This window comes from Rhinichthys klamathensis, unplaced genomic scaffold (genome assembly GCF_029890125.1).
Source record: "Rhinichthys klamathensis goyatoka isolate OS25496 unplaced genomic scaffold, OSU_Roscu_1.1 h1tg000270l_1, whole genome shotgun sequence".
NCBI classification, from domain to species: domain Eukaryota; kingdom Metazoa; phylum Chordata; class Actinopteri; order Cypriniformes; family Leuciscidae; genus Rhinichthys; species Rhinichthys klamathensis.
In genome coordinates this window covers 461,096-488,902 of record NW_026606790.1, presented here as the reverse complement: position 1 = coordinate 488,902, position 27,807 = coordinate 461,096, and the positions used below count along the sequence as shown (strand labels likewise).

At 37.8% G+C, this 27,807-nt stretch overlaps 1 protein-coding gene across 1 annotated transcript in view; it reads right to left on the bottom strand.

Moving 5' to 3' along the window:
- Nucleotides 1-1,030: 1,030 nt before the first annotated feature.
- Nucleotides 1,031-27,807, bottom strand: part of bcr (BCR activator of RhoGEF and GTPase) — a 73,055-nt gene continuing 46,278 nt past the window's right edge. Inside the window, exons 3-23 of the mRNA XM_056268279.1 lie at nucleotides 26,493-26,597; nucleotides 25,516-25,701; nucleotides 21,872-21,979; nucleotides 20,246-20,306; nucleotides 19,908-19,960; nucleotides 18,790-18,930; nucleotides 12,710-12,831; nucleotides 12,244-12,409; nucleotides 11,633-11,752; nucleotides 11,449-11,524; nucleotides 11,262-11,366; nucleotides 10,837-10,911; nucleotides 10,621-10,718; nucleotides 9,959-10,090; nucleotides 7,009-7,068; nucleotides 6,818-6,927; nucleotides 5,860-5,999; nucleotides 3,674-3,808; nucleotides 3,466-3,571; nucleotides 2,830-2,992; nucleotides 1,031-2,630 (exon numbers count right to left, since the gene is read on the bottom strand). Of these exons, the coding sequence (XP_056124254.1) occupies nucleotides 2,541-2,630; nucleotides 2,830-2,992; nucleotides 3,466-3,571; nucleotides 3,674-3,808; nucleotides 5,860-5,999; nucleotides 6,818-6,927; nucleotides 7,009-7,068; nucleotides 9,959-10,090; nucleotides 10,621-10,718; nucleotides 10,837-10,911; nucleotides 11,262-11,366; nucleotides 11,449-11,524; nucleotides 11,633-11,752; nucleotides 12,244-12,409; nucleotides 12,710-12,831; nucleotides 18,790-18,930; nucleotides 19,908-19,960; nucleotides 20,246-20,306; nucleotides 21,872-21,979; nucleotides 25,516-25,701; nucleotides 26,493-26,597 (2,352 nt within the window). The 3' untranslated portion in view covers nucleotides 1,031-2,540. The remainder of the gene's footprint in view (nucleotides 2,631-2,829; nucleotides 2,993-3,465; nucleotides 3,572-3,673; nucleotides 3,809-5,859; nucleotides 6,000-6,817; nucleotides 6,928-7,008; nucleotides 7,069-9,958; nucleotides 10,091-10,620; nucleotides 10,719-10,836; nucleotides 10,912-11,261; nucleotides 11,367-11,448; nucleotides 11,525-11,632; nucleotides 11,753-12,243; nucleotides 12,410-12,709; nucleotides 12,832-18,789; nucleotides 18,931-19,907; nucleotides 19,961-20,245; nucleotides 20,307-21,871; nucleotides 21,980-25,515; nucleotides 25,702-26,492; nucleotides 26,598-27,807) is intronic.

Genomic DNA, 27,807 nt, shown 5'->3' with positions numbered 1-27,807 from the left:
ACTGGAGCATATGTCCAATATTTCTAACCCAGTAACATTCAACAACCTAAATAAGCACATTAAATAAGCAATTAACACAACTGGAATGCTTCGAATCACCTAATGCCTTCTGATAGCAACAGATCACAGTTTATGAGTTTAAGAGTTTCATTTTACAAGAAGAAAATCGGGGAAATCTCTAGAAGGAACCACATGTGATGCTGTAAAATTATGATTATTAATATCTTTTATGCTGAATTCAGTTCGGACAGGTGCAAGATACAGGAAATGTACATTGAGTGCCGACAATCCGAGAATAGGACAGATGAGATAATGGGAACGCACCTTTACTGGACACGGTAACGGAAAAAGACGGCGGATTAACAGAAATTCCTTTTCAATTGCTAAACCCCTTTTTGTATATATGACACAGACTTCAAAAATCCTTCTACAGTAGCCAGAATTTGGTTTGACATTACAACTCAAACACACAAACAAACAACACTTATCAAACTTAAAAAAACAAACATAAAAAACACTTTTAAATCAAAAAACATGCCTGCATGTTAAATAATGTAACTAAAGCACCTTTAACTGAAATAATAATTAAGAGCACTCATTTTTACTGATATGATTAACAGAAATGCTATAAAGACAGAATACCTGTATTGTTCCTGTACTGCATCGTTCTTGGCGTCCATTATTAACCCTTCCTTCATTAAACCATCTGACAGGACTCAAGGATAACAGTTTGTGCTATATACAGCATTGTGTTCTTACCTTCAAAGGGATAGTTCACCCAAAAATGAAAATTCTGTCATCATTTACTCACCCTCAAGTTATTTCAAACCTGTGTGTATCCAAACCACCCTCATGTTGTTCCAAACACACATATGTTCTGTTGAACCCAAAATAAGATATTTTAAAGAATGTTGGTTGATGGGCACCATTGACTTTCAAATAATTTTTTATTCCTAATCAATGGCTACCATCAATTTTTCGATGAATGAGTTTTTCTTCTGTTGAACATGGAGATAATTTGAAGAATGTGTGTAACCAAACAGTTGATGGTCCCCATAGACTTTCATAGTATTTTTTTTTTCCATACTATGGATTGATTCAATGATTTAAAAACATCTGTTTGGTTACACACATTCTTCAAATACACACATTCACTCATTCATATCTTCTTTTATGTTCAACAGAAGAAATAGACTTATACAGGTTTGGAACAACTTGATGGTGAGTAAATGAAGACAGGATTTTAATTTTCGGGTGAACTATTCCTTTAATGTCTTACGATGAGACAGAGAGGCACAGCTGTATGGTTCTCAGCGAACATAAACCACAGTGTGCAGTGAAGCCAAAGCACGCTAAAAACCTTTGTGTTTGGTCAACTCTCAACACTAGATATACGGCAGGGGAAACGCTAGTATTGTGTGCTATTCTCAGAGCATCTTCAAATCCTGAACGGATTCAAAAAGAAAGGAAAAATAAGAGGATATGTAAGGAATCTACAGTACTTCATTACACAGATAAGTTAGCGATAAATGTAGACATACTCTGAAATGATGTTGATATCTGTCCCCAAATAAATAATCATAATTATTCTATATGTATTACATAAAAACTTAGAATAAAGAAAAATATATTGACCCTTTTGGTTATGTACTTAGAAATTTATGAAGGTTTATCTCTCTCCCAAAATATGAGGGACAGATCTAAAATACAAAAGCATAATGAAACACAATGTTTTTAAACAGACTCATGAATCCTTAAATATTGCTTGACAGAGATGTATGGGTCAAAAAAAAAAGAAAAAAAAAAAGAGGAAAATTAAATAATAACGAGATTTTACTCAGATCAATCTATTTTTCAGATTGTTCCTTGATGTTCTTAAATTAGAAATCACATCAACACTGACAAAAACCGAACCAAACACCATCATCTACACAGAAATCCTATTAAATTAAGTCCTCTAAATGATTGACGAACACTAAGAGAAACTAGTCATTTGACTTTTAAAGAGTCTGCAATAAGAACTATGTTGAACTCCCATGTAATTATCTATCACATAAAAGGATTTGGAGCTGGATACTGACTTGTAGCAGCACAGAAAGAGCATCAGTGACCAGTGGGGACAGACAAAATGAGGACAAACATAAAGCCAGAAGAGACAGAATTCACTGTCACCAGCTGATATGAATGACCGTTAGAGGCCCACATACAGGACACAAGAGCGTGCTCAGCGATCTGAGGAGTCACAGAATACGGAGTGAAGGTGCTGAACGGACACTGTTGTTCAGAGAAACATAGGCGGTTTACATGGAGGGTTCAGTAATATTCAAGATGTGCTCCGAGTAGAGTTCTTCAATGTTTAAAAGGGCTGAGGTGCCCCCTAGTGGCGGCAGCTAGAAAATGCGCGAAAGGCGAAGCACTCCTGCTTTTGCCCAGAAGGACGTAGCTCTTGTGCATTCCAGTGTCCATTACCTAGTGGGTGGACATACTCGCTTGCTCTCTTTCCCACTGGTGTAAAACTTACAATGAGAATAAGCACTCCTTTAGACCTCTGTGGAAAACAGGATACTCTGTCTCTTACTGTCTGGCGTCGGGATGGTCTCCAGCTGAAGGAAATACAACAGAACTTGCACCTACAGAACCAAAACAGACAGAGCATGTCAGGAGACGTGTAACTGATAAAAAACAAACATACTGTAAATGTGTTTCCCATTGCTTTCACAAACAGAGACACGATTAAATCATTTTCTGTGGTACTTGCCAGCCTGTTCATAGACCTTAATTTGTAAATAGTCAATCATGGTTTTCTTTATGGTTTCACTCTGAGCATACCTGTGACATGACTTCCAGCGACCAGCTGTCCCCCATCGTGATAGGCTGTGTGGGGTTAGTGGGGATCTTGCTGTCCTTCTCAGAGGGTCGTAGCAGGGTCGGGCCAAACACGGTGGCCAGATTGTGAAGAGACATCTTGTTTACACTCTCCTTTTCGGCAATCCTAAAAACAAAAAGAGGAAGAGCAGAAAGTGAAGAAGGAGAGAGGATTAGTGTAAAAAAGCATCTGGATGACCTGTCAAGAACATGTTCAAGCCATATTTCACCATAAAACGTGAAAAGATTAAATTCTATTCTATTCAATTCTTGGAATTGGGATGAAATTTGACCTAGATATGTTCATGGTGAGATTCAACCAACTAAATCTTTTGATTATGAAGCTAGCAGCACTCCAAGAAGGACCATGTGATGTAAACAAGCAAAATGTGCTCTGAAAACAATGTTTTTATTAACCAATCATAGCCTTAACCTTAACACTATCTTCAATCCTACCCCTAAAATCATCCAGCTTTGAATTGTTTTAAAAAAAAAAATTCATATGAATGTTCCAGAAACAATTGATGTTGATCCAGGAATCTGTCTTCCTTGTTATTAAGCCTCTGAAAACATTGTGAAAGTCATTTCAATCTGGTCTACCTCTTGAGATGATCCAGCAGGAAGAGGAAGGTGACCAGGTTGGGCTCTGGTAGAGACAGCAGGAGGTTCAGCATACAGCTCTCCTTAGCTACGCTGTCAGAGAGAGCTGCAGAGTAACAAGGACATAATCAATATAGTTCTACCTTTCAGAAGCCAAGCCTGCTCAATACTTGGCATTGTGTTTTGTAAGTAGAAACAAATGACGAACCAATGCCTCCTGCAAAGTTAGGGTACAGCTCGTCGGTGAACAGAGGCTCAGGAAGCTCCCTGAAGTACAGCTTTAGCGTTCCGGCAATGGCATTCACATCCATCTCACTCATCATTACTGACACATCTTTATTATCTGTTACAGAGAGAGAAAAAGAGGGAGATCAGCAACCAAATTGGCTGACAAAATATATATCTGTCATTGCTCCATGTAAAACACGGCGTGATGTACCCAGATCTTCAAAGAGAAGGAACTGGATGAAATATTCAGGGTCTGAAAAAGAGGTGTGTTCAGGCAACTGAAATAGACTGCGCCATTGACCAACTGAAACCTGGTCTAAAGTCAATGGCGCATTTTTTGTTATTTAAAGAGCGCATTAGTAATGTGTGCCTATAGGCGGGTCCACAGCCCGCGTACACTCTGCTTATTACACACACAGGGACTGCAGCACACAAACTAGGCAAATATTAAAAATAAAAGGATTACAATGTAAAAGATTAATATTGTGTACATAAAGATATGGTGGAATCCGGCTTGTCCCGTAGATGGTCTGCATGTGCCCTTTAACCTCACGCACGAGCGAGGTTCTTAATGACTCATTAAGAGAATAGGGACATTACTCTTTAAGAGAATTAACTCTTTCTTAATTACTCATTAAGAGAATAGGGAGAACCCTTTTGGACCATTTTGCAAAAGTGGATTTGGACACGCCCAAAGTGCACTTGCGCATTAGACCATGTGTGGTGGTTACAAAAGTAGATAAGTATTTGTAAATAAATAAGTATATAAATAGTAGTAAATAAATATATGATATGTAAGATGTGACGACAAGAGAATGTATTTCTAATACATGTTTTTTTTGTGATTATTTCTTTGACGATTAATCTTCCCTGCTCAATCGTTCGATTATTAGATTGCTTTTACCTTTTGGGAGTGTTCGCCTGCTTGAGGGAGGGGGCTCACGCGCGCTGCTCAAACAATACAGACTTTGATAAGTGAAGCAGCAGCAGCTCCGTGTCCTGTATTAATTTATACATATATCTCCCCTCATCAGGTATGAATTACATAAAAGCAATGAGAGTATGCTTTTTTGACATGTAAGTTTAAGAAATGTTAATTACATTGTTTAAAGTGTTTAAGTTTACTGTTATTACGAACATGTAAAAGTTCGCTGCAAGTCACGTCTGTGTGCGTCACGCGTGCTAGTTATAAATTTCATGCTAGTGATGGAGACCATGCGGTCTCAGAGAGAAGGCGCAATATTAGAGTAAGTCCACAAATAAGATGTGTCTTGGTGAAATAATGCAATGAGTAAGTTGTAATTGCCAAATGACTTTGAAAATGAGTGTCTGTACTAAAAATGTATCAGGAAGATTAATTCTGGCAAACATGAACACATTTTTAGGATTTATTCACGTGTAAAATGTTATATATGTGTTGTCAGTGAATATTTCATAGTACCTATGCTTAATCTGTGGACACAGTAGTAAAAGAGAAATACCGGTACTGTATATATAATTCTGTTATATATTGTGATTAGCCTACTCTTGAAGTGATGCACTGTCATTGATTGACATAAGAGTGATTGAACTGTTTTACATTGTATAAAAAACAATACAGACTCTGATAAGTGAAGCAGCAGCAGCTCCGTGTCCTGTATTAATTTATACATATATCTCCCCTCATCAGGCAGTGAGGGTACTACACATGCACTTAGATCGTTAAAATAGGGCCCACTATGTTCTGGCCAGGGGAGAACTGGCCCCCCGACTGAGCCTGGTTTCTCCCAAGGTTTTTTTCCTCCATTTTCTAGTCACCAATGGAGTTTGGATTCCATGCCACTGTCGCCTTTTGGCTTGCTTAGTTGGGGACACTTAAATGCACTGACACTATTGAATAAGAGCTGAAAAGAGATGGATGATGAAATCACTGTTTTCCACTCATTCCATAATTGATGAACTTCACACAGTTGTTGAACCAAACTAAATCAACACTGAACTGATTTTAACTGAATAATGACTGTTTACTATTGTCTTTTTAGAGCTGCTCATGAGCAGAATTGAATTATGTTTGCATCGTTGTATCATTATTTTCCTGTTCATCACTGTAAAGTTGCTTTGGAACAATCTGTATTGTATAAAGTGCTATATAAATAAAGGTGAAATGAAATGACAATGGTCACTCACTGGTGTCAAATGCAGTTTTGAGCGCTTGGATGTCAGTGGCCACTCCTGAAACACGGTAGATGCCCACTTCCTCCATTCCTCTTCTTTCAATCTCCTCTAGACACTGTCTGACTATGTAGGGCACTTTAGAGCGCTCCCGTCTGAGACAAGAAATAATAACAACATCACGAGACCAGACATTTGATTTTAATGATGATGGACAGAAACAAGAGCAACACTTCTTTTTTTACATTCAGCAAAAACAAGATATGCAAACAAAATCTAACATTTTGACATTACTCTTTGGGTTCGCATATATACTTTTTTTTCTTTTTTTTGCAGCCATTACTGCAGTCTTGATGCTTCTTATCATTTTAACATGGTGATTTGGTGCCCAATATACATTTCTTATTACTATAAATGTTGAAAACAGTAGTGCTGCTTAATAGTTGAAAGCCTGTGTTCACTGTACATTTTCATTGTATGGAAAAGAGTAGAATAATGCCTTTTGTGTTCACTACAACAAACAGAGATTTGCAATGACATGAGGGTGAGTAAATGGCAAAATGTATCATTGGATGAATTATCTCTTTAATGCTTTACATTAATCAGCGGTAGGTGCTGCTTATGTAGAGACTTTTAGTGCGCATGTTAGGGTCTAAGTTTCTGTAATGGTGTTGTCATGTTGTCTTTAAAACATTAATTGGTTCTGCCCTTAAACCCATTAGGAAGCTCATTACAGACAATCCTCATTACTGTCAATCAAATCAGACCATAAACACTACACAGAAAAAGGCAGTTCTATGAAGCCTATCATTTTCTGTATATTCTAATTTCCTTTGCCACAATGAATGCCTAAACAATAAACATGCAAAATAAAAGCATCAAAATGTGTGTGCTTTAAGCTCCTTTTTGTAAAAAGGACCAAATTATTTTCTAGTGTATGTCTAATCCTCATGTAAAATGTGTGCTGACTCACTTTGTCACTGAGGAGATATTTACTCCAAACACACCCATGGGCTTCCGTGAGGGCATTCTCTTCAGGCTGAACTCCCGGCTGGTGAACTTCATGGATATTTTCACCTCAATCTTCAGAAAAAGGTGTATATTTAGTAATTATAGAGATAGATGGTAGGATTACAGCAGAGGAGCAGATGTGGATATACTCACCCCATTCATAGGGATAACCGTTCTCTGCCAGTCTTTACCCTGGAGCATCTGAGGATCCAACTGGATAAGAAACAGAAAAAGTTAAATACAATGGGATTTACAATATGAACTCCAACAAAGACATGGAACATTTGTCTTCGCTGTGATCAAGAGGGCTGTTCTATTGGCTACACGTGTGTCTTTATCTGTTATATACACCACAGATGTTATCAAGGGCCTGAAGTGATGTGAACATTTTTCATAATGCCAGTTCTCATACAGCAGTTTTGCACATCACCAGCCAATTTCCATGATCCCTCTAAGCAAACGTGGGGCCATCTGGAGTGGGCCAAATTCAGCATGTTCCTTTCCCTCATCCTGGCCTAATCTCCATATGGTCTCGTGTAAGGCCTGATCCTGCTCTGCTATCTAATCTCATCATCTCAGTCATTACAACCTGTCTGTCAACAGGGCAGGGAGAGAGAGTGAGAAGCCCGGCCAAACACCAGTGCCAACTAAGGTCATTAGAGCTCCAATGGCTAACTGACCCCACCCACACATAATAATTTATATATATATAAAAATGTGAGAATGCTGACATGAGTGGCAATATTTGAAAGTTATAATATTACCTTTTGGTACATTTTGACTTATGGCTTGAAAAAAATAATATTAATTATAATGAATAGAATAATATTATCATTATTTCGGCTTGAAAAATATTTGTAAAAAGTTTATTTTTATTTTTATTATTATCCAGATTATATAGGAAGCCAGAGTAGATGAGAATATGAACCACAGGAGATGATATTACCATTGACATTTCCAAGTTGACCGAAATAAATTGTAAATAAAATATTGTATTCATGATAACCAAACAATTGGGGAAAAAATCATTAAAACTGATCGACAAATAACATGGATTTCTCTCAACATCAAAGTGCAATATATAATACAATACTTAAAAAATTATGAACACAAAGTGTTTTTTTTTGTTGTGTTTTTACAAATATTTCATGTAGTCTCTCAATATAAGGCTATAAAAATGTATGCATTCTAATTTTTTATATTTTAGATGAAGTATATCATGTCACACTGCAGGACACTACTAATGACTGCTTAAACATTTACCCATATACAACTGTTAAACTGCTTATTATGATTGAATACAGTTCCCTCTCAACAAACAACAATCTGTAATTTTTCCCTCTCTTTACCTTTCTTCTGTGCAGGACATTCTGTACACGGCACCATAACCCTGTTCCTTTGCCTGTCAGGGCAGTTTGCGTGGAAATGTCTACCTCTACACCCTCCACCAGCCCCACATCACAGTCCTTGAAGGGTGGAGAGCAGCTCCTGCCCTCCTCAGCCAGCCCTACCACCGCATCTTCACTCATCTCCTTCCCATCTACGACTGTGTAGAAACTGAGCAGAGATCTTCAGCTGGAACTGGAAATCCCTTAGGATGTGGTGTAATGTGGACCTTGAGGATCATCCTTAAGGGTTATATTTGTTCTTAAAAGATCCATTGCTGCAATTCAACAATGAGCTATTGTCGTCAACTCAAATAACTCAGAAGGTCTACAATATCAGATAAAGTGTTTTTAACAACAATAAATCCTCAGTCTGGTGCAAGTGTTGAGCTATAGAGATCCAATTACTCACTGCAAATGCATCCAGATTCTTCAAGAGTTCCCAAATCTACTGCTGTTCACTGAAGGATCTATTTTCCTCTTATTTCATTATTTACTGTCTCGACTCTCGACACCGTTTCCTTGAGTAAATCTGCATAACTGTCTTTTTCTGCACCTCAAGCCCAGAGTAGATGATCCCTTGACTTACCTCAGTCTGAGTAAGCTGCCCTGCCCTGCCCATAAATCCCTCCATAGCCACTAACATCTAGTGCACCAAACAGAGCAGGTTTATACTGCTGCCATGCAGTGTTGTCATAATTTATGTAAATGAAATAAATTTAAATCTAAAATAAAAGCTAACATAAAAAAACCTGAAAAAAATATTATTGAAATTGTCTAAAACAAGTCTGCTTTCAGAACCACAGAGGGATCATAGCACAGCCCAGACACTTTCAACCAATTGCATCTAAACCTAGACATTACAAGCAACTTTTTGTAAGGCAAAAGAATTTTGTGCTCTTTGTATGATCCCACAAAACTCTCTGGGGAGGGGACTGATAGGTCAGCTGATCTGACGTTTTTTTTGGTTGTGACATTTTCAGACAGGACACATGAATTATGGATGATTTGATGCCTTAAAAGCCAGAGCAGAGTGAATAACACCCTACCTATTAAAAAGAAGATTAAATGTCTGGAGTATAAAGGCCAGTCCCCATCTGGGACCATGTCTCTCATAAGAGCAGATATACCTTTGACCGGACTCACTGAGTGCCCAGATGGAGAATGGCACTTAGCTCACAATAGTTTACATGAGAGCCAAGCAAATTTATCCCCGCAACGCACCTGTTTAACCAGTAGGAATTTGCCAATTTGATATATTGATGTCAACAATATATAGGCTAAATAACTACAAAATACACACAAACATATTAGTTGACCTCACTAACTAAATAGTGGGGGTGACAAATGACTAGTCGACCATCCATCCAATTTTTGGTTTAAAATGTGTATACTAAAGGCCTGGGTGGTAACTAAAACTATCATTTGTGTTAATTGAAATAAAGTTGAAATAAAATACAATAAGATGAAAAAAAACCATCAGATGAAATATTTAAACAAAAATGAAAGTGTTGCCTTAGCAACTAACTGAAACAAAATAAGTTTAAGTATTAAAATTACTCGAATATGACAAAATAGACAAAAGGACATAAAATAATAAATGAAAACAGCAATTATAAAAATAAAAGCTAATTCAAAATATGATTAAATACTTCTCAATAAAATAACAATGGCAAAATGTTTGTTGCAGAGTTTATGCAGTGGACTGTAGATCATACCGCGATTTGTCCTTTGCCCATAATTCTATCCGTGCTGTCTCCATCCTCCCTGTTCATCTTGGCTTTGTTGTAGCTCTTTTCGTAACACAGTAGACGTAATGTGTGGGAGCCCTCCAACTCAATCTCAAACTCCTGAGGCAGAAACAATACAGAAGAACTACATTATCCAGAATATATGTATATATATATATATACAACAAATATACAGTATATAACAAATATATGCATACAGTAGCTAAAACATCTTTTTGGGAAAATAAATAAATAATTATAGATACAAAAATAAATAAAAAACTACTGCATGCTACTGAATATTAGTACAATTATTATTAATAATAAAACAACACAGAATGCCAACATTTTGTTAGAAAAACCAAATACAGGGTCACCTTTGAACTCAATTCACCAAACAGTGTAAGGGTACCTCTGACCAGATTTAACACCTGCTATGCCTCATTTCCTTTCCTTTTCTCCCCTTTACTTTGGGGGATGGTAATTGCTTTTAATTAAAATATAAAATATAATTTGTCCAGGAGGACTTCATATTCCACATGGCCTCACTTATGCTGCTCTTAATTAAGAATTAAAGCCTCAAGAGCGTATCGGCAGGCAGGTCTTTTCATATCAGTGGTATATAGACAGGGATGGGCATGTGGGATTACCTCATTCCACTTGGGCTCTGTGGTGTATCTGTACACTCTTGTTTTGGCTTTATTCACAAAGATACTAAAGGAGTCCACCTCTAATGTGCAATACAGATCTGAAGAGAGGAAAAGGAAGAGTTACTGACGCTTTAATGTGGTGCTAGGACAGGCTAAGCAAATGTATACATGAACTTTGATGAGCACAGAGAGAGGAAGAAGGACAAAGACACGTACTTAAGCTCTGTTTAAGTCCAGAGGCAGAATGGACAATTACATTCAGGAATCCATACAGTCCAGTAGGTTCATCCTCTTTAAGTGGAGAAAAAAGTGGAGAGGACTGTTCAATGCATTTTAAATACATAAAAAAGAATACAATAAAAAAAGAAATATTATTTAAACACAATAGAACCATAATAAATAAATAAATAATTGTCTCTGGATTTTTTTCCTGTAATTTAATCAAATTGATTTGGATAAGATATGGTATTATTGGTTATATCAACAGAAAAAATGTCATTCAAGACGTGAGCAAATTTTATAAATATTTTTTATTTATTTACATTTTGCACTGAAGAATCATGCACAACAAATCTAAGAACATTTAAAAACAACACAGCTTTGATTTCATGTAGTCTTTAAGACCTGTGCATCTTTCTTACCATCTTTATTGACAGTGAGGGGTAACTGATGGACCGTCTGGAGTTTGACACAAGAGTTGGTGAGCATCTGAAGCTCCATGGATGTCAGGGTGAAGCTTTTCAAGCCTGGAAAATAAGTAAGCATTCAGTTGAGGGAAAAAAAACTATCACCTATTCAAATCCTGATTTCAGTGACAATGCCACTCACATTTTTTCTGCTGTTCTCGAATCACTTCCTTCCACTCCGCACGCTCATAGTCCGATGAGATCAGAAATATGTAGCTCTGAAATGCATAACCGACACGGACTGTGAGCATGAGAAGGAACATTGAGGAGGAGTTTGACGATGAAAATCAGATACAACAGAAAGGCTGTAAATCACTGGCTCCTACCTTTCCATTGCGGTTGTGCACTCTGAGGGGCATGTTAGGAGAGTTCAGCAGCAGTTGCGATTCCTGTTCTGACAGCTTCTTTTTCAGCCTCTCCATAACCTTTGACCCTTTGTTGGCTCTCTGTTGAGATAGAAGTAAAAGCACTCTTAAAACCTAGTATGCCGTCAACATTTGAATGCATGTATGCGGCCCAAAAAATTCAGTCTAGATAAGCAAGACAACTTCTTACAGTCAAATATTCACTAACATTGAAAGGTTTTGGGGGGGTAAGATTTTTCTAATGTGTTTAAAAGAACCAAGGCTCAATTTATTTGATCAAAAATACAGTAAAAAAAGTAATATTGTGAAATTTTACTACAATTAAAATGTCATTTATTCCTGTGATTTTTCCAAATCTGAATTTTCAGCATCATTACTCCAGTCTTCAGTGTCACATGATCATTCAGAAATCTTTGTAATATGCTGGTTTGATTCTCAAAAAAACTAATTAATATACAGTCAGATCTGTTAAGTCTGAGAAGACTAGCGTAAATGTTTATATTTACTATTTTTCTAATTTCATAAAAACTGATAAAAAATTTGAGCGAAAAGTTGCCTAAAATATCCTGTACCCTCTCTCTCTGGATCTCACTCCTCAGGGATGAGATCTTGATCTTAATAGCATCCAGCTCTTCATCAGGAGCCTGCGGGATAGGCAGGGGCTCTGACTCCTCCGCTGTTTGGAAGGTGAGATCCGAGAAAGGAACATACCACTTAGAGTCATACTGCTGGCTCTTCCTGCAGACAGACAGCATGAGGGGAAGAAGGGGTGATGGGGGAAATAATTTAATATTCAGGCAAAAAAACATCCTAGAATTTGATTGTAGAGCATGGATGATGGTGCAGATTGGGCCCACAAATCTGAAGAGTCAGGATGTTAGGCTCATATTGTGAAAATAACAAGAGTGTCTGACTCAACAACACCTATATGGTAATTGCGAGCTGAATTTCATTAAAAATAGGAAGAGAGTGAGTAGGCAGAATTAGGGAAAGATAGAAATGAATAGAGAAGATGAGAGACAAAGAGATTTTCCTTACCCTCCTATCTGTTTCTTCAATTTGGCACAGAGAAGGAGGTCAGTAAAGAGAAAAACATGGCGTAGTTTCCGGGCCCCTTCCACAAGCTCCACCATAAAGCTGTCCTTTAACAGCTGACGGTTCTGACAAACAGAAAAATAAAATAGGAAAATTTTAATTAAACAAAATAAATACAATGAATTAAATAAAGTGTATATTTATATATATATATATATATATATATATATATATACACACACACACACACACACACAAAGTCGCATGATCCTTCAGACATCCTTCTAAGATGCTGATTTGGTCCTTAAGAAACAGTTCGTATTATTATCAATGTAAAATATATATATATTTTTTTCAATTCTTAATTTTTGTTGTTGTTGTGGAAACTGATACTTTTTATCAGTCATTTTTGATGAACAGTTCAAAAGCACAGCATTTCTATGAATATATTTATTTTTGTAACCATGTAAAAGTCTTCAATGTTACTTTAGAATTGAATCCTTGGTGAATAAAAGTATTCATTTTCTTTCTTACTAACCCCAAATGTTTATATTAGTATGTCAAATATAACAATAGAACAATTCTGACTTATCTGAAGTGCCACTAGGTGGCAGTCCCACCTTATTTTCAAAAACGACATCAACTCCCAGAAAAGAGCAGTGAGCTGGTGTGTTGATGAGTCTTTGTGTTTATGAAATTAGAAAATCGGGAGGACATTTTGAAACAGGTAACTCCAGTCCACAGATCATAAGTTAAGTGATAGTCCGGCAAGCCTAAGCAGTAGTTAATGTGTGAAAACACACACATATACGCATAACACAGCCCCTGGCCACATGTCATGCATCAGTGCTCCCACAACGACACATCACCTCTGCAGTGGGGAAACAAAAGATGATATCACAAGCATCTCATCCAATTGGACGCTCTAACCTGGCTCCACTCACCTCCACATTCCAAAACCACTCATTTTTTGGTGCAACATCACTACTGCCGTTGACTAACCAAAACATATATCACTAGATGCTTGAGTGAATTTCCCAGTGATGTGCTGTCTGCAGCTGGGGACATGGAAGAGACGGAAGAGTCACCACATACTCATTCCAAAACTCCCAGCATGCCAGATATGTAGTACGTCATTGCATTTCAAGAACAAAGTGTAATGGCTTCATTTCAGCTTATGCCACTACCAAAAACATGGCTCCATTTTTAGCACACAGAAATGCAGTGGACAAGATAAGACAGCCTCTTTCCACATCTCTACCAAGAGGAAGAGCAATTACATTGTTTAAACAGTTCAATCAGCGGTTAACGGCGCCTCTTTTTCCTCAGCTCAGCCGTTTTGACAGTAAATCATTTGCGGGGTCCTGTGTAAGTAGTTTGGTTACTGTCTTGAAAAAGGGTAGATGATTCCAGTGAATTCAGAGACTCAAAGAGCTGATTGTGCCCATAAGATCGCACTCAGCAATACTGAAACGGGATCCTGGGAAACACAATGTTCCCAAATGCTCCCACACCACCAAGATTATAATGGTCCTGTTTCAAAGGCGAATCATGCAGTAAGCGCATACCATTGCAAAAGAGGTTGTCCAAAATGTGTTTGCTGAACTCTTCTCAAGAGAAATGCAGGAAAAGCAGGGAGGGCCACATGTTTACAGGAAACAATAGTTTCTGGTCACATCAGTGTGAGTGAGGGACCTTTCAAAGTTCTCACTTTGCACACAAGCCTTTAATCAAAAGGGAGGATGAGGCACATATTTATGATTCTTGTCCCAATGGTAATGCACTCAGCCATCCTGGGGATGGTAGTAGGGAGCATTATTGTTGTGGCATTCTGCAGTCAGATATGTTTTGCATTATGACCACTAAATTGTATAATTGACAGTTTGGCAATAATAGTAATAATAATAATAATAACAATAATAATAATTATTATAAATCAAACAGCATAAAATTATTATTTTTGTTGATTCTTAATCTTGGTCAAATAAAAAAAAACTATTGTTGTTAATATTATTGTTAATATCAATTGTTTTTATTTAGTATTATTTATTTATTTATTTATTATTTGCATAGTGGCAGCCAAAAAATATTATTTTAACCTTAGACTAAAAGATACATTGTACATAAAAATCACTGTACCCCTAGCAGACCAGTGACCAGTTAATTATAATTTATTCATTTATCCATTATACTTTCCAACAAACAACAATGTAATAAAAACATACACCCAACAGTACAGACTAAAACTCTTCTTTCAAAGAGCACCATATTTCTGTGTTTACAGTCTCACTGTAGGCGAAATGCAGAGACAAAAGCCTCTTTTCCTTTCTCTTTCTCCTTCACTCTGCAAGTCACACACACTTGTCCAAAAACAAACAGGCCTGGTATCCTACTTAAATTTCATCTGCAAACACTTGCACTGTAATGCACTCTACACTGTGTGCAAATCTATACCAGTATCGTATCAGTTTAAAGTTAACATGATGTGCTTTTTCCCTCTTTGTAAAAGAGGAGACGCTCAAATGAGCTGTCTCAGCACATCAGATGACATTTTCCAACAGTTCGCCTCCAGTAGAAACATGACAATGGCAATATCTCATAATAATCCACTAAAAACGGACTGAAACCACTGAAAATGAAACATTCAAAATAAAACATTAGCAGTTTGTGGAGCTTAAACAATGTGTATTTGTAAAAACAAAAGACCCTCTGGAGTGCACATTTTTAGCCTTCTTAACATATGCTACTTAATTTTTTTTTAATATGAATATTTCTGTTATTATTATTAGTATTATGAGAATCATTAATAGTGTCACTTAGATTATAAGGAATAAAGCCCCATATTTATGTGCTTAAATCACCTCTCAACAGATTGTTCCCTAAAGGTAAGAAGCAAAACGCTCTTCACATCAGTCTGCGTGTGGTACGTTGACATGCATATGTTTTTGATAGTCTTTTTTGATAGCCCGAGGTCATCTGGTTGTGTATGCACTTTCATTTGATGTGTATCTATTGTACAGGATTTAGCATGTTTGAATTTCTTCTGTGTTTTTGCGTTTAAGTGTCTTTAGTGCATAGTGCATACACTTCATTTGCATATTTAAATTTTTTATGAGTGTGTGTATGTACGCAGTCAGCGATGACACATGTGTGCAGCTACATATAAAAAGCCCATCACACATCGCTGTGCGCTTGTATCGCAGACGCGGAAAGCTGCTTTCTGAAAACGGCAGGTTCATTTGCATTTTAATTAAGTGGCTTTGGCCCAGCTAGTGCAGGCCTCTGGGGCCACCCTGAATCTTTTCTCTCTCTCTCTCTCACCCGCATACCTCCAGTTTCCAGCACGGGTAACACTAGAAGGGCTAGCTAATCAACGCAACCATGACCTGAACAATCATGCTAATGCTTCTAGCTGCCCCCTGATATCAGTTCTGAAGTTACTCTTAAATAATGAGATCATTGTTCAGTGGCATCAACCAAAGAAGTGTGCTTAGGGCACCATACTGTACCTCTCAGCTCAAGCTAGATGCATCTCTAGAATAACTAAATGAAATAAATAAATTAAACAATATAAAGTAATAATGATGTAAAGATTATAGCTGAAAAGAATAAGCCAATAATTATTTTTATGTTATGGCAGGAAACTGATGGCTATACAAACAATAGTATATAAAATATACTATACTATTTTGTCTAAATAAATAAAAAAAACACTAAAAACTAAAATCAATTGTTTAAAATGCTACAAGCAAATGTAGGCATCACAACAATATAAAAAAAAATGGATATTCATTTAGAGATTTTTTAAAGATTACATTTAACAGCGTTAATGAATGATTTGGGTTTTTAAAAAAGCATTAGATGGTAACCTAAATGTGAAAAAAGGGGAGATGAGCAGGTACAATGACATCCATTATACCATTGTCTGTCTGAATACTCGATTCTTAATGGGTGGAAATTCAATCAAAAAATGTAACCTTACCACACTACTTTATCTCTGTCTGATTTAAAGCAGACGCAATGCTAGATCTGCAAGTCAAATAATGGTGGTAGCTGACAAAAATAAATGTCATTTTAACCCTTCCAGTCAAATGTAGCTCTGCAAACATCAATAACAGCTTTAACTTGTCAATGCTGGCAAATGATCATGGTATATGCAGGATAATCCAGGGTTAAAATCCCTAACATATCAGCTGATATATCTCCAATATTGTCTAACATCGATGAATTACAAAAAAATAAAACCTCTAATATTGGCCTATAAACAATATATTGTGCCTTCTTAGTCGCTAACAAAATATTTTTGAGAGCATAGCTATGCAGTTGCTAAGGTGTTCAAAGTAATTTTTATAATGCTGATATATGGTTGGTATGGTAATCAGGGTGCTCGCTAGGTTATCGTCAACAAGACGTGTGATTCAAGTCAGTATCTCAAATACTCATGGTCTATTTAAATCCCTGAAGCATGAGCAATAGTATTAGTGAAGCTAGTCTTAGCTATTAAAGAAAGCATGCTTATTAAATCATCTAGAAGCTATAAAAACAAATGGAAGGTAAACTAAAGCTTGTATTTTCTTCGACTGGACTGAAAGACAATAAGCTCCACAACAACACATTGATTTCCATGAGTTCGTTTCATGCACACACTATCAATATTTGATCAGTTGGTCTGTCCGCACGCGCCCGAGGGAGGAGGTGGGAGCGTTGTAGAAACTCCTCCTCACCGTTTACTCAAAGTGGGTGGTGCCTGCTCCACACAAGATGGCCTGTTATGAATAATCAATGAGTTGCGAGTCAGAGCAAGGTGGCTCATTAAGGCAAATTACAAGCAAGCGCTGCTCACCATCAATCACACAGCAACAATTCATCTGCCACTCTCCTGAGGCCACATTGCTGGAATGAACACTGTGTCTAAAACCAAACATATCTTTAATTCCCAAGATCCTTTCAAGGATGAGTTTCTCTGCTGGGGTCAGGACGGGAATGCGCTTTCTTACCGCCTGTGACATCATCATGACTCAAGAGCATTAGTAAGCAGAAACCGAAGAGGTGATTAAAAATAAATCCTACTAGATCTGAGCACAAACAACTCAAATGCAGCAAAGAATTCAGTAACAAATAGAGGATGTTTTATTTATAGCGTAAAGCCTCTGTGGAGATTGAGAGTATATGTTAGTGTGAAATAAAGAGAAGGCATTGTCGCCCAAGGATAGGTTGTGCAGAGAGCAGAGGGTGGGTTGGCTCTGAGGCCCCGTCCACATTACTGCGTTTTCGTTTAAAAACTGAGACCTTTTGCTACGTTTGCACCTCCCGTCCACACTAAAACGGCCAAAACGGAGAAGTTTAGAAACGCTGCCGATCCGTTTTTCGTTTTGATTCTCCGGAGGGCGTTTTAGTGTAGACGGGTCAAAACGGAGGACTTTAGAAACGATGACGTAGTAGAGGCTCACGCTCGGCTCTATGATTGGGTGTCATCAGTCATGGCGTATATCTTTGCTAGCAGCTGTTGTACAAGTAAATTCTGCATTTTACAACGCTATAACTGCCTACATGCGCCGGAAAGTCAAGCTATTATTCGAGCGATCTGTGACAATTCCCGTGTGCAGCGGCGGCGTTGACCGTACATGGAGCGTCGGTTTGGGGTTAACCCAGAGCATGGTGGGATAATTTTATCAATGAAGTTGTGTTTACACCGGCACGCGCATGCCCAGTGTTGGTGAATGGTCACGTGATCCGCGTTTTCAGTCGTTTTAATGTGGACGGAGATCAATTCTAATACGCAGGTAAAACGCTGGTGTGGATGGAGATCGTATTCGTTTTAATTATCCGTTTCTAAACTAAAACGCACTACTGTGGATGGGGCCTGAGATGGATGGAAATGACTAGTCTGTATATCTTGATGGGAGTTCATTGGCTGAATGGCTTCAGGGCACCTGCAACTATATGCGACCTGGAATTTTGACATTTCTTTGCCCTTTAAAAATACGTTTTTGACAAATACACTCTATCGTAAACAAGATGGAGGACGTATGAGAGCGAGGGAGAAGGGTAAGATGAAAGGAAGGAGGGGTTTCTGCACTCACCTCTCCCTTCTTCACTGTCATGGACTGGCGGCGAGGTGTGCTTTCTTCGTTAATGCTGGACAGGAAGTTCTGTGAGATGCGGAGGGCGTCCTGAAGGAGGGGGTAATCTGGGTGACTGGAGGGTGTGTGTTTCAGAAGATCCTGTATAAAATACACACAAACATCAAACCAAAATATATTTAATTAATGATTTAATTAATTCTATATAAAAAAAAATAATAAAAAAAAGGCTGTCCATGCAAAACGAAAAATATACCAACACGGTGCACTCGTATTGCTATGAATAGGAAAAATTCCAAATTGCAATATGGTGACTACAGGGCACCTTACACAGTGTGTACACTAGACGCAAGACAAAGCAACCGTTGCAAATCCATTTGTGTGAGAAGCGCAAACACTTGAAGTACATCAGAAATAGAACGGGGCATCAGTATTTGTGGTGTCATGTTACACTGCATCAAGTGTAGACAGCATCAATGATTATAATAGGTTCTGTCTACTTCTGTTGCATAGAGCCGCTCGCGTCTGGTGTAGACACGGGGTTAGTCCCACCTTCTAAATAAAAGAGTCAATCACCAATTGGTAAAGTTATTGCATCACTGCAGCGGTTGTTGAGAACTACACATTCGCATGCTTTTTTAAACACCCTTTGAGAGTAAGAAACAACTTTTATGAGACCATTGATGTCAGATTTTATGGCTGATTTGAAATGTTATTTAAATGTGAGTTTGGCCAGCAGTTTTTGAGATTTCAGTATTTCCCCATTCAAATAGATAGGAGTTGGTCTTGCATGCCACAAGTTGGTATTGCCACAAATATGTCCGCAGAAGAGCGTTTCTCTCTCCACTTTTGAACTCCACATTTCTATAACTTTTGAAGTGATATATCAATGTACACTTGTCTCCTATGTTGTTTGCAGTATCCGTCGGACTTCACATTTACACTCCCTGCGATTTAGAATCTCACTTAAGATGGCCGAATACCCTGGGAAGTGAACTTCACAAAGCACTATCTGGCAAATGGAATGTTCTCTAAATATGAGCAATAGTAAAAATTATAAACACTACACATTTAAGCAATGCTTAAAAAAATATTATGATAAATTAAGGTTGACTCACATGTAAAACAAGCGTGCTCCGTGTCACTCTGTCCACTGGTTTATAGAGCAGAGCTGGCAGAAACAAGACAGAAGGGAACACACACAGTGGGTGATTATTCACAAGAGCCACTTTCATACTGCAGGCTCAAATGCCAATGTTTGAAACCTTATCTAATCCACCCACTCCACCCACTCATTCGGTTTTATGCAACTGATTTTAAAAGAAGGAAATATATTACATGCTGGGAGCAAAATGTGCAACACTTAAACTCAATGAAAATACCACAGATAATATAATGATCATTTAAATGTAACGATATACATGAAAACAATGAATGCAATCTTGTTGTATCTTACTTTCCAGTGAGTATTTGGCTGTCAGGTCCTTGCACTCCTTGGTGCTCCTGACCTTGAGACTCTGCAGAGATATAAGAGACAAACTCAGGATCAATAAACCTGTGAAGTGCACACCATCACACAGCCCTGGTAACTCTAATCTAAAAAAAGAACATCAGATTACTATTACAGAACCACCATTTCACATATTATAGCAGATATTCTCCTAACAAACGGTGTTCATTGGCTCTCAGCTCATTTCACAGTCATGAACAAAGTAATGGTTAATTTGGCATCACTAGCCAGCTGTTTTGCCAACCTCAGAGCTTATTAGCGTTGCACACAATAGTCTAAACATTAAATGTAAAAACAAACAAAGCTTGCTGTTACATGCTTGAGAGTGTACTTGTTCTATTACTGTGTATATTCAACTCTCTCTCCTCCCTTTGCTGTATTTCGAAAGAATCCCTTTCGGGAGAGACTAAATGAATAAATTAGCCTGTCACATTTGATCTATACATTTGCTGTAAGTAAATGTTTCCTATTGCAAGCTTTACACTGGCGGCAATACACTCTAGAACCCACTAGAAATTGTCCATTAAAAAAATACAAGTGCGAACAAACAATTATCCTAATGCTTGCTTTCGGTCATGTTAGAAGGGAGAAAAATCCAAAGTGTAAAAGGAAGTAGTAGTTGGCATGACAACAGCTGGTAGGGGAAATAAAGTGGGACGAGGTGAGCATCATCATGTAGATTTTATTCTAGACACCCTCTCTTCATAACATTTACCAAGACATAAAATCTCCCACTGAACTCTGAAGAGGGTTGAGCACCGCTTTTAGATCTGCTATGCTGGTTGATAATGGTCTCTCTTTTTAATCATTCACTCTGATTGACCCCATGGAGGAGTGCAGCAGGTAAAGCCCTGCATAAACAATGGAAATTACTTGTTCTTTGATGGCAGGATGCATCAAGTACACAGTAGATCTGATTGGAGGTTGTTGAGGCTACAATTCCACTTTCTTGTTTTCTAACTTGCATATATATGTATATATCAAATTTGTGTCACAATATCAAATGTCAGCTTGCATTATGTATTAACAGTTAAAGTATTAACAGACTAAATGAGTTTTAATGAGTTTTAAGTCATTTATTAAAAATAAATTGTAAATGTTGTGTTAGATTAAACTGGGAAGGGTCATAGCACTTGCATATTGTTGTCCTATTGTTAGTTTAACTGCTTCTATTGTTCTCATTTGTAAGTCGCTTTGGATAAAAGTGTCTGCTAAATGAATAAATGTAAATGTAAAGAGTTTTAAAAAAAAATGTACACGTCAAAACAAATTTTAAAAATTAAAAAAGAATGTATGAATTGTTCACAAAGATATCTGTGGATAATTAGTTTATAAACTTGAAGCATAAGTGCATAATTGTTTTTGCTCTGGTATCAAAATCATTAAATTTCACTGGTATTGGTAGCAACTAATATTTTCACTAGCCTGGGTTGTTACAGGATGCTATTGCTTCTAACCAATCAGAAGCTTGTGTTTGTTTGCTTTGGTAAGAAATAAGCTGGGGATTTTGGGTAGAGGTATCTGTTCCAGTATTAAAATAAAAAAGACCTTGAGCAATCCAGTAGGCATTACCTCAGAGATCTCTGCGAACTGTGTGTTCGCTTGACAGCACTTCTCCGCGGTCTCCACTGCGAGTTCGTAATTATCCACAAAGGCCCTGTACAATCCAAGCTGGCTAGCCTGCAGGAAGAGAAAATAAAGTGAGTCATTCCTACTCATGCATCCTTTTGTCTTTGTTGCCCATGTATGGTGGACTTTAAAACAGTAGGGTGTAAACTGTGGATATTTATGAGTACATCCAAGATGGCAGTTCCCGCTCCTGGCTAACACTGACACTATCATTAATGAGTGAGATGCACGCATGGACTCGCCATGGTGACATGGGACGGACAGCCGGGACAGTGTCTTCGCTGCAGGAGCAGCTGGGCCATTGCTGTGCGTGGCTATAGAGCCTACAGTGGTTTCCATGGCAGCAGAGGCCAACTCTTCAGTGAGCAATTAATGCATGTGGCTGGCGCTTGTAAAAAGCACATTTGGAAATCTGATTTAGCCCATCCAAACTCAATAGCCTTCCTGCCAGTGCTGGAAACCTCTTTACAGATCAATCAATCTCTCAGAAGACAAATACTGTAAACATTAGATGATAAAGAGTTTGTGTGGGTGTATTTGCGTGATAATAAACAAGCTGGAGCAGAGCCAACTAAAACAATATTTGTCTGTCTGTACTGACTATGTGGATTTGGACAGTTTACAAAACTGTAAAATATGTTTCTGATTTCTTTACACAGTCCTAATCTGTAGTCATTTAGCTTTACACTTAAATTTTCCACTCTTTTGGGCCCTTGGGCAGTATGTTTTTGTTACTGTACCTTTAAAGGATAGTTCACCAAAAGATGACAATTCTATCCTTATTTACTCTCATCTCACACCATACATACATCAAGCCCAGTTCACACTGCACTGACAGACGCCGACCAACGAGGCCAATCACCAGATTACAGTACTTCACTTCTCAGACACGAAAAATGAGAGCAGACCAAAAACAGATGATGAGGAACAAACTGATCAGACAAAACCCGGCAAAGAGTCTGTTGCTGTTGCTTGGTGTCAGTCGGAGCAATGTGAATTGGCCTTTACTTTATTTTTTCTGTTAAACATAAAACATGATATTTTGATGATAGTTGGTTGGTTAACAAACAGTTCTGGTGACTACTGACTTCCACTGAAAAAAAAGAAAAGAAGAAAAAAACACAGAAATGAGCCATTTCTCAAAATCATTTCTTCCCAAAGAAGAAATAAGTCGTACAGGTTTGGAACTACATGAGGGTGAGCATTCATTTTTGGGTGACCCATCCCTGAACCATCCAACAACTGTTGGACAGGAACGAAAGATAAATTGGTATGACCCCATTGGTACACGTCCAGGCTTGGTGGTACGTCCGTGAATCTTTTATTCTGCACTGGCCAAAGAGTCCATAAGTGAAGTCATTTTCTCAGTGTGTGCAATCCTCTCCATGCTGAGCAGAAACAGCCGCCTTGGGCCAGAATCTATCTGCAGCGTGGAGGATGGGAATTTACTCTGCGACAACCTCATTACAGCGTGGAGAGAGATGATGACCGTAATAAAGCAACGACAACACATGCCGGGCCGAGTCAAACCGTGGCTGAGCGCTGTGAGAAGATGGGTTAAGCTGGAGTAAGAAACTGGAATGTAAATTTAGCAATGTAAACAGACATGATGAAGCAACTTCAATCAAATGCATTTAAAACATACAAAACCAACTAATCTAAGAGACCATAATCAGAGGAGACATCATATTATATTTATATTATATTTAAAGGGGTACAAATTGTTCAGGTTGTCAATGTTGTGTACTATGTGTGAATCATTAAGGCAAGAAAACAGAGAAAAAAACTTAGTGGAAGAAACTCAATTAGATTTTCAGACAGTAGTATTTTTGTATTTAATGATAAAGATGGGGTGTTAGACACTCCAGTCTGCAGGAAATACCGATCACCAGTACATTCTTTTTGTACGCTGGTTATGGTTTTAAACTCACTCTCCATGTCCCTACAGTCATATTCTGCGTGTGATTCATTGACTAAAAAGTTGTATGTAGTTTAATATTGTTATTGTGAATTCTTTTGGCCATGATAATTATGTGAAAATCTGATAACATGACACCCCAATCCACCATCAAAAATAAAAACTATAATTTACTCAACTCGAAGGTTGAGATGCATCTAAACATGACAGAAATGTAAAAGTTGATACGTCAGCTGGTTGAGACAGCTTGTCAGAGGCTTCAGCACAGCAGTGTTCACATCCTCTCAGCCTCGACACACTTCCTCATGATGACATGACCATATGCCAGGCCCAGCTGAAGATGAAAGTATGTTCCTCTGCACTTAACAATGTTTAAGTAGGTCACAGATCTGCATTAAAAAAACGTGAATTTCAGAATCTCGGGAATATTTAGCATCTTTCTCACAGTTGAGCAGGACAAACGTCACCTTTGACTTTCTTCATGATTTGCGCTGCGTTTACTTACTAAACATGAGCTGTCTGGAAGGAAGGAACAACACAAACAGCAGGAGACATTTCTACCACTGACTGACTATATCTTTCTCGTTCATACATCTTGTTCTCTCTCCTGCTGCGAGCAACTGTCTTTTTAGGGAGCTGCCTCCTCAAGCGCTGCCTCGCCTCCTGCCTCCGGATTCTCGCTAATGGATGTGGGAGAGGGCGAGGGGATCAGTGACAAATAGCCTCCGGTCAAAATGACAGACTAACTGACTGTCTGAGGAAAACCCAACACCTTCTGGGAGAAAACACAACTTGCTGACTATAGCTTTCGATTATTGAATGTGGGACAGTGAAAGTGGGGAACAATGAAGGGGAAAATGGAAAGATAAATAAATGTAGAATAAGACTCCCGCGCACACTGTGTGGACAGAGAGAGGGGGGATTTATCTGCCCCCCCCCTTCCCCCCTCTTACAGCAGAGTCACGTGAGGAAAGAACTTAATGGAAAAGAGCTGGGTGGGGGGGGGGGGGAGGTGTGGAAGAGATAGAGAACACAATCTTCGAATGGCACTATTAATAGCCCTCTCCTCGAGACACAAAGCACACACTGTAGTATCTGCCCAAGTGGCTGGGTGAAAAAAGACAGCATTGAGATGTGTTTTTCAACATTACACAGGCTCCAGCAGTCCAGACATTGTGCGACTGTGCGGTGTTGATCTAGGGCCATAAATGATTCATTTAGGTTTCCTTGATTTGGAGATAAATGTTAATTTTTATTCAGCCTCATGGCGCACAAAAGAGACTGGACAGCTGAGGAGATTCCACTATGATAAGAATAAAATTTGACTCTTGCTTCTAACATGAACAATTACATCACATGAAGGAAAGCAGATTCTGATAATTTATAGATTTAAAAAGGACATGAAATTCTGTTTGCTGTTGACTTAAAATACTTCAGAGTAAACAGGATATATTCTAGAAAAAAAGGAGGACAAGATTGTATCTATGAAGATCTTATTGGATCAAAAACAATTTTCCAAACCAAAATGGAGTCAGGTGATTTGATAGTAAGACAAGAATTTGGTGATGTCAGAGAATGAGAAAATGTATTACATAAGATGACACAAAATTTCACAATTACTAAATTGGGTTAATTTGAATTTAATAGCTGTTTAGAAAATGTTACTCACTTGTTTTTGGAAAAGGTCTCCCACGCGTTGGTGGTGACTCCACTGCTGCACTCTGGGTAAAAGGCTATCATAGAATTCTTTGTGGATCTCATAAAGCTCAGGCACTTTGAAGAAGATGGTTTCGATCTGTTGAACAGTCAGGACAGGCTGAGAGGTGGTGGCTGCTGCTTTCAGGGGCTTCATGGGCTGACAAAGGAGCAGGAATAGACATTTGGACATGTCAACATGTTTTAGAAAGTCTGCTTATCACTAAAGAAAGACAAGGTATGAACAAACTCAATTTGCAGTGCAACTGAGAAAGACCCAATGGTATGTGTTTTTAACAATATAATCAAGCATACGCTACTGTTTAAAAGTGTGGGGTTGGTAATAGTTTGTCGTTTTTGAAAGAAGTCTCTTATGTTCTCCAAGTCTGCATTCATTTGCAAGGGGTTATCCTCTAATAAAATGAAATGAAAATGAAATGAAAGATATTTATGACATTTTAAGATATATTCAAGATATAATATATTTTTAATACGTAATATTGTGAGATTTTTATTTTTTTACAATTTAATAACTTTTCAGTTGGAAACCATAAAGATTATTTGATGAATAGAAAGTTTGAAATATAAATCTTTTGTACGTTATAAATGCCTTTACACTAACTATCAATTTAATGTCTTCTTTTTCAAATAAAATCTTAGTGGTAGTGTAAAAACAAAGTATGTTTAATGTATGACTATGTACTGAATCACAGTTTTAGAGTGCATTTAGCTTAAATTAGCACTGCTAATGTACAGCATCCCATACACTTGCATTTAAATGCATGACATTCCTGTTGCAGATGATGGATAGGCCATTTTGTAATGGACTTTAAGCTCTGTGGCATAATCACTCAACCAACCCATACATCTCACTAGTAAGGCTCCTTACAACACACCTTGTGCAAATTCAATCGCACACTGTTGTCAGATTCAAACTTGAATCTCTCTCACCAGTAACAGCGCCTCCAGATGGCTGAGGTAGGTCTCTTCACTGGCCAGGATTCCAGACAACACCCTTTTCCTCATCTCCAATCCCTTCTCTAGGTCCAACTCCGCCTGCATTAACAGAAAAAGAACTCACTCACACGTTTCTGAACAACACACTCTTAAATCACATGACATTAAATTACATACTGGCATTGCTGGAATGAGCTATAAAAAAGTGATTTGGCACTGGTTCAATGGAGCTGCTCCCTGGTCTTACAATAACTGTCTTGGCTACAGGAGAATCATGGGCTACATGAGAATCATAACACCTTTGAACTGAATAAGGCCTTTAATTGCTAACCACCAAGCTCTGAGAAAAGCATCAAAGATACTACAGACCACAAATCCATCAGGAGGCAACATATCTATCTTGTGTCATGTGTGTTGGTTACCGAATGCTGATGACGGCTAAATGGGCCTGAAATGTTGGTTTCCATGGCCACAGCACAGGTAGTGGAAACCACAGATGTTTGTGATAGTCTCATGAGACTTTCTAATCCAGATTTCAGGATAAAACATCCACCTGCATCATGACTGTGTTATCATTGCGGACTCTGCTGGCTTGTATCAAGATTTAAAGCTAAAGTGATGCTAAAATACTTTAACTGCATACATTTCTACTAAATTCACCAACTGATGACAGAGTAAATTCCGCCATTGAAACCTGCAGCAGGGGGAAGGTGGAAATCAAGGTTTTATTCATGAACTCTTGGGTGCGAGACGTCTCACCCCAGGGGGCACCCCTGTATTTCTAGACCACCATCTTTTATTCATCCACACATTTATTAATCAAAGCATGTCAGTGTCTTAGCGCATGACAATGAGTTGAGATCATCTCTACTGCTCAAACAATAACCCTTGCTTATTGAAAACACAAGGATGAAAAAGTATTTCTCATTATACACAAAACAGGCAAAAAATTACAAATAGCTTATAAGAAGAAAAAAAAAAAGACCAGTACATCAATAACAACAAGGAAAATGTAGATACATTTTTTTTTTTTAAATAGCCACATCTAATTAGACAACATTTTAAACATAGGGTATATAATAATGGAGTTAATTTAACCTTGTAAATAACTTTTTACATTAACTTTCCCCATATGTATACTGGAAGCTATTTTCATACGTTATATATCATATTGTACTTTGTAATGCGACCTAATAAAAAACTGAAATGTGACATTATGAGGCCAACATAAAGAAAAAAGCTTATGGAAAAGGTATAACTTTCAATATACGGTAGTCATTTTCTTGAACATAACAATTTGTTCATATTT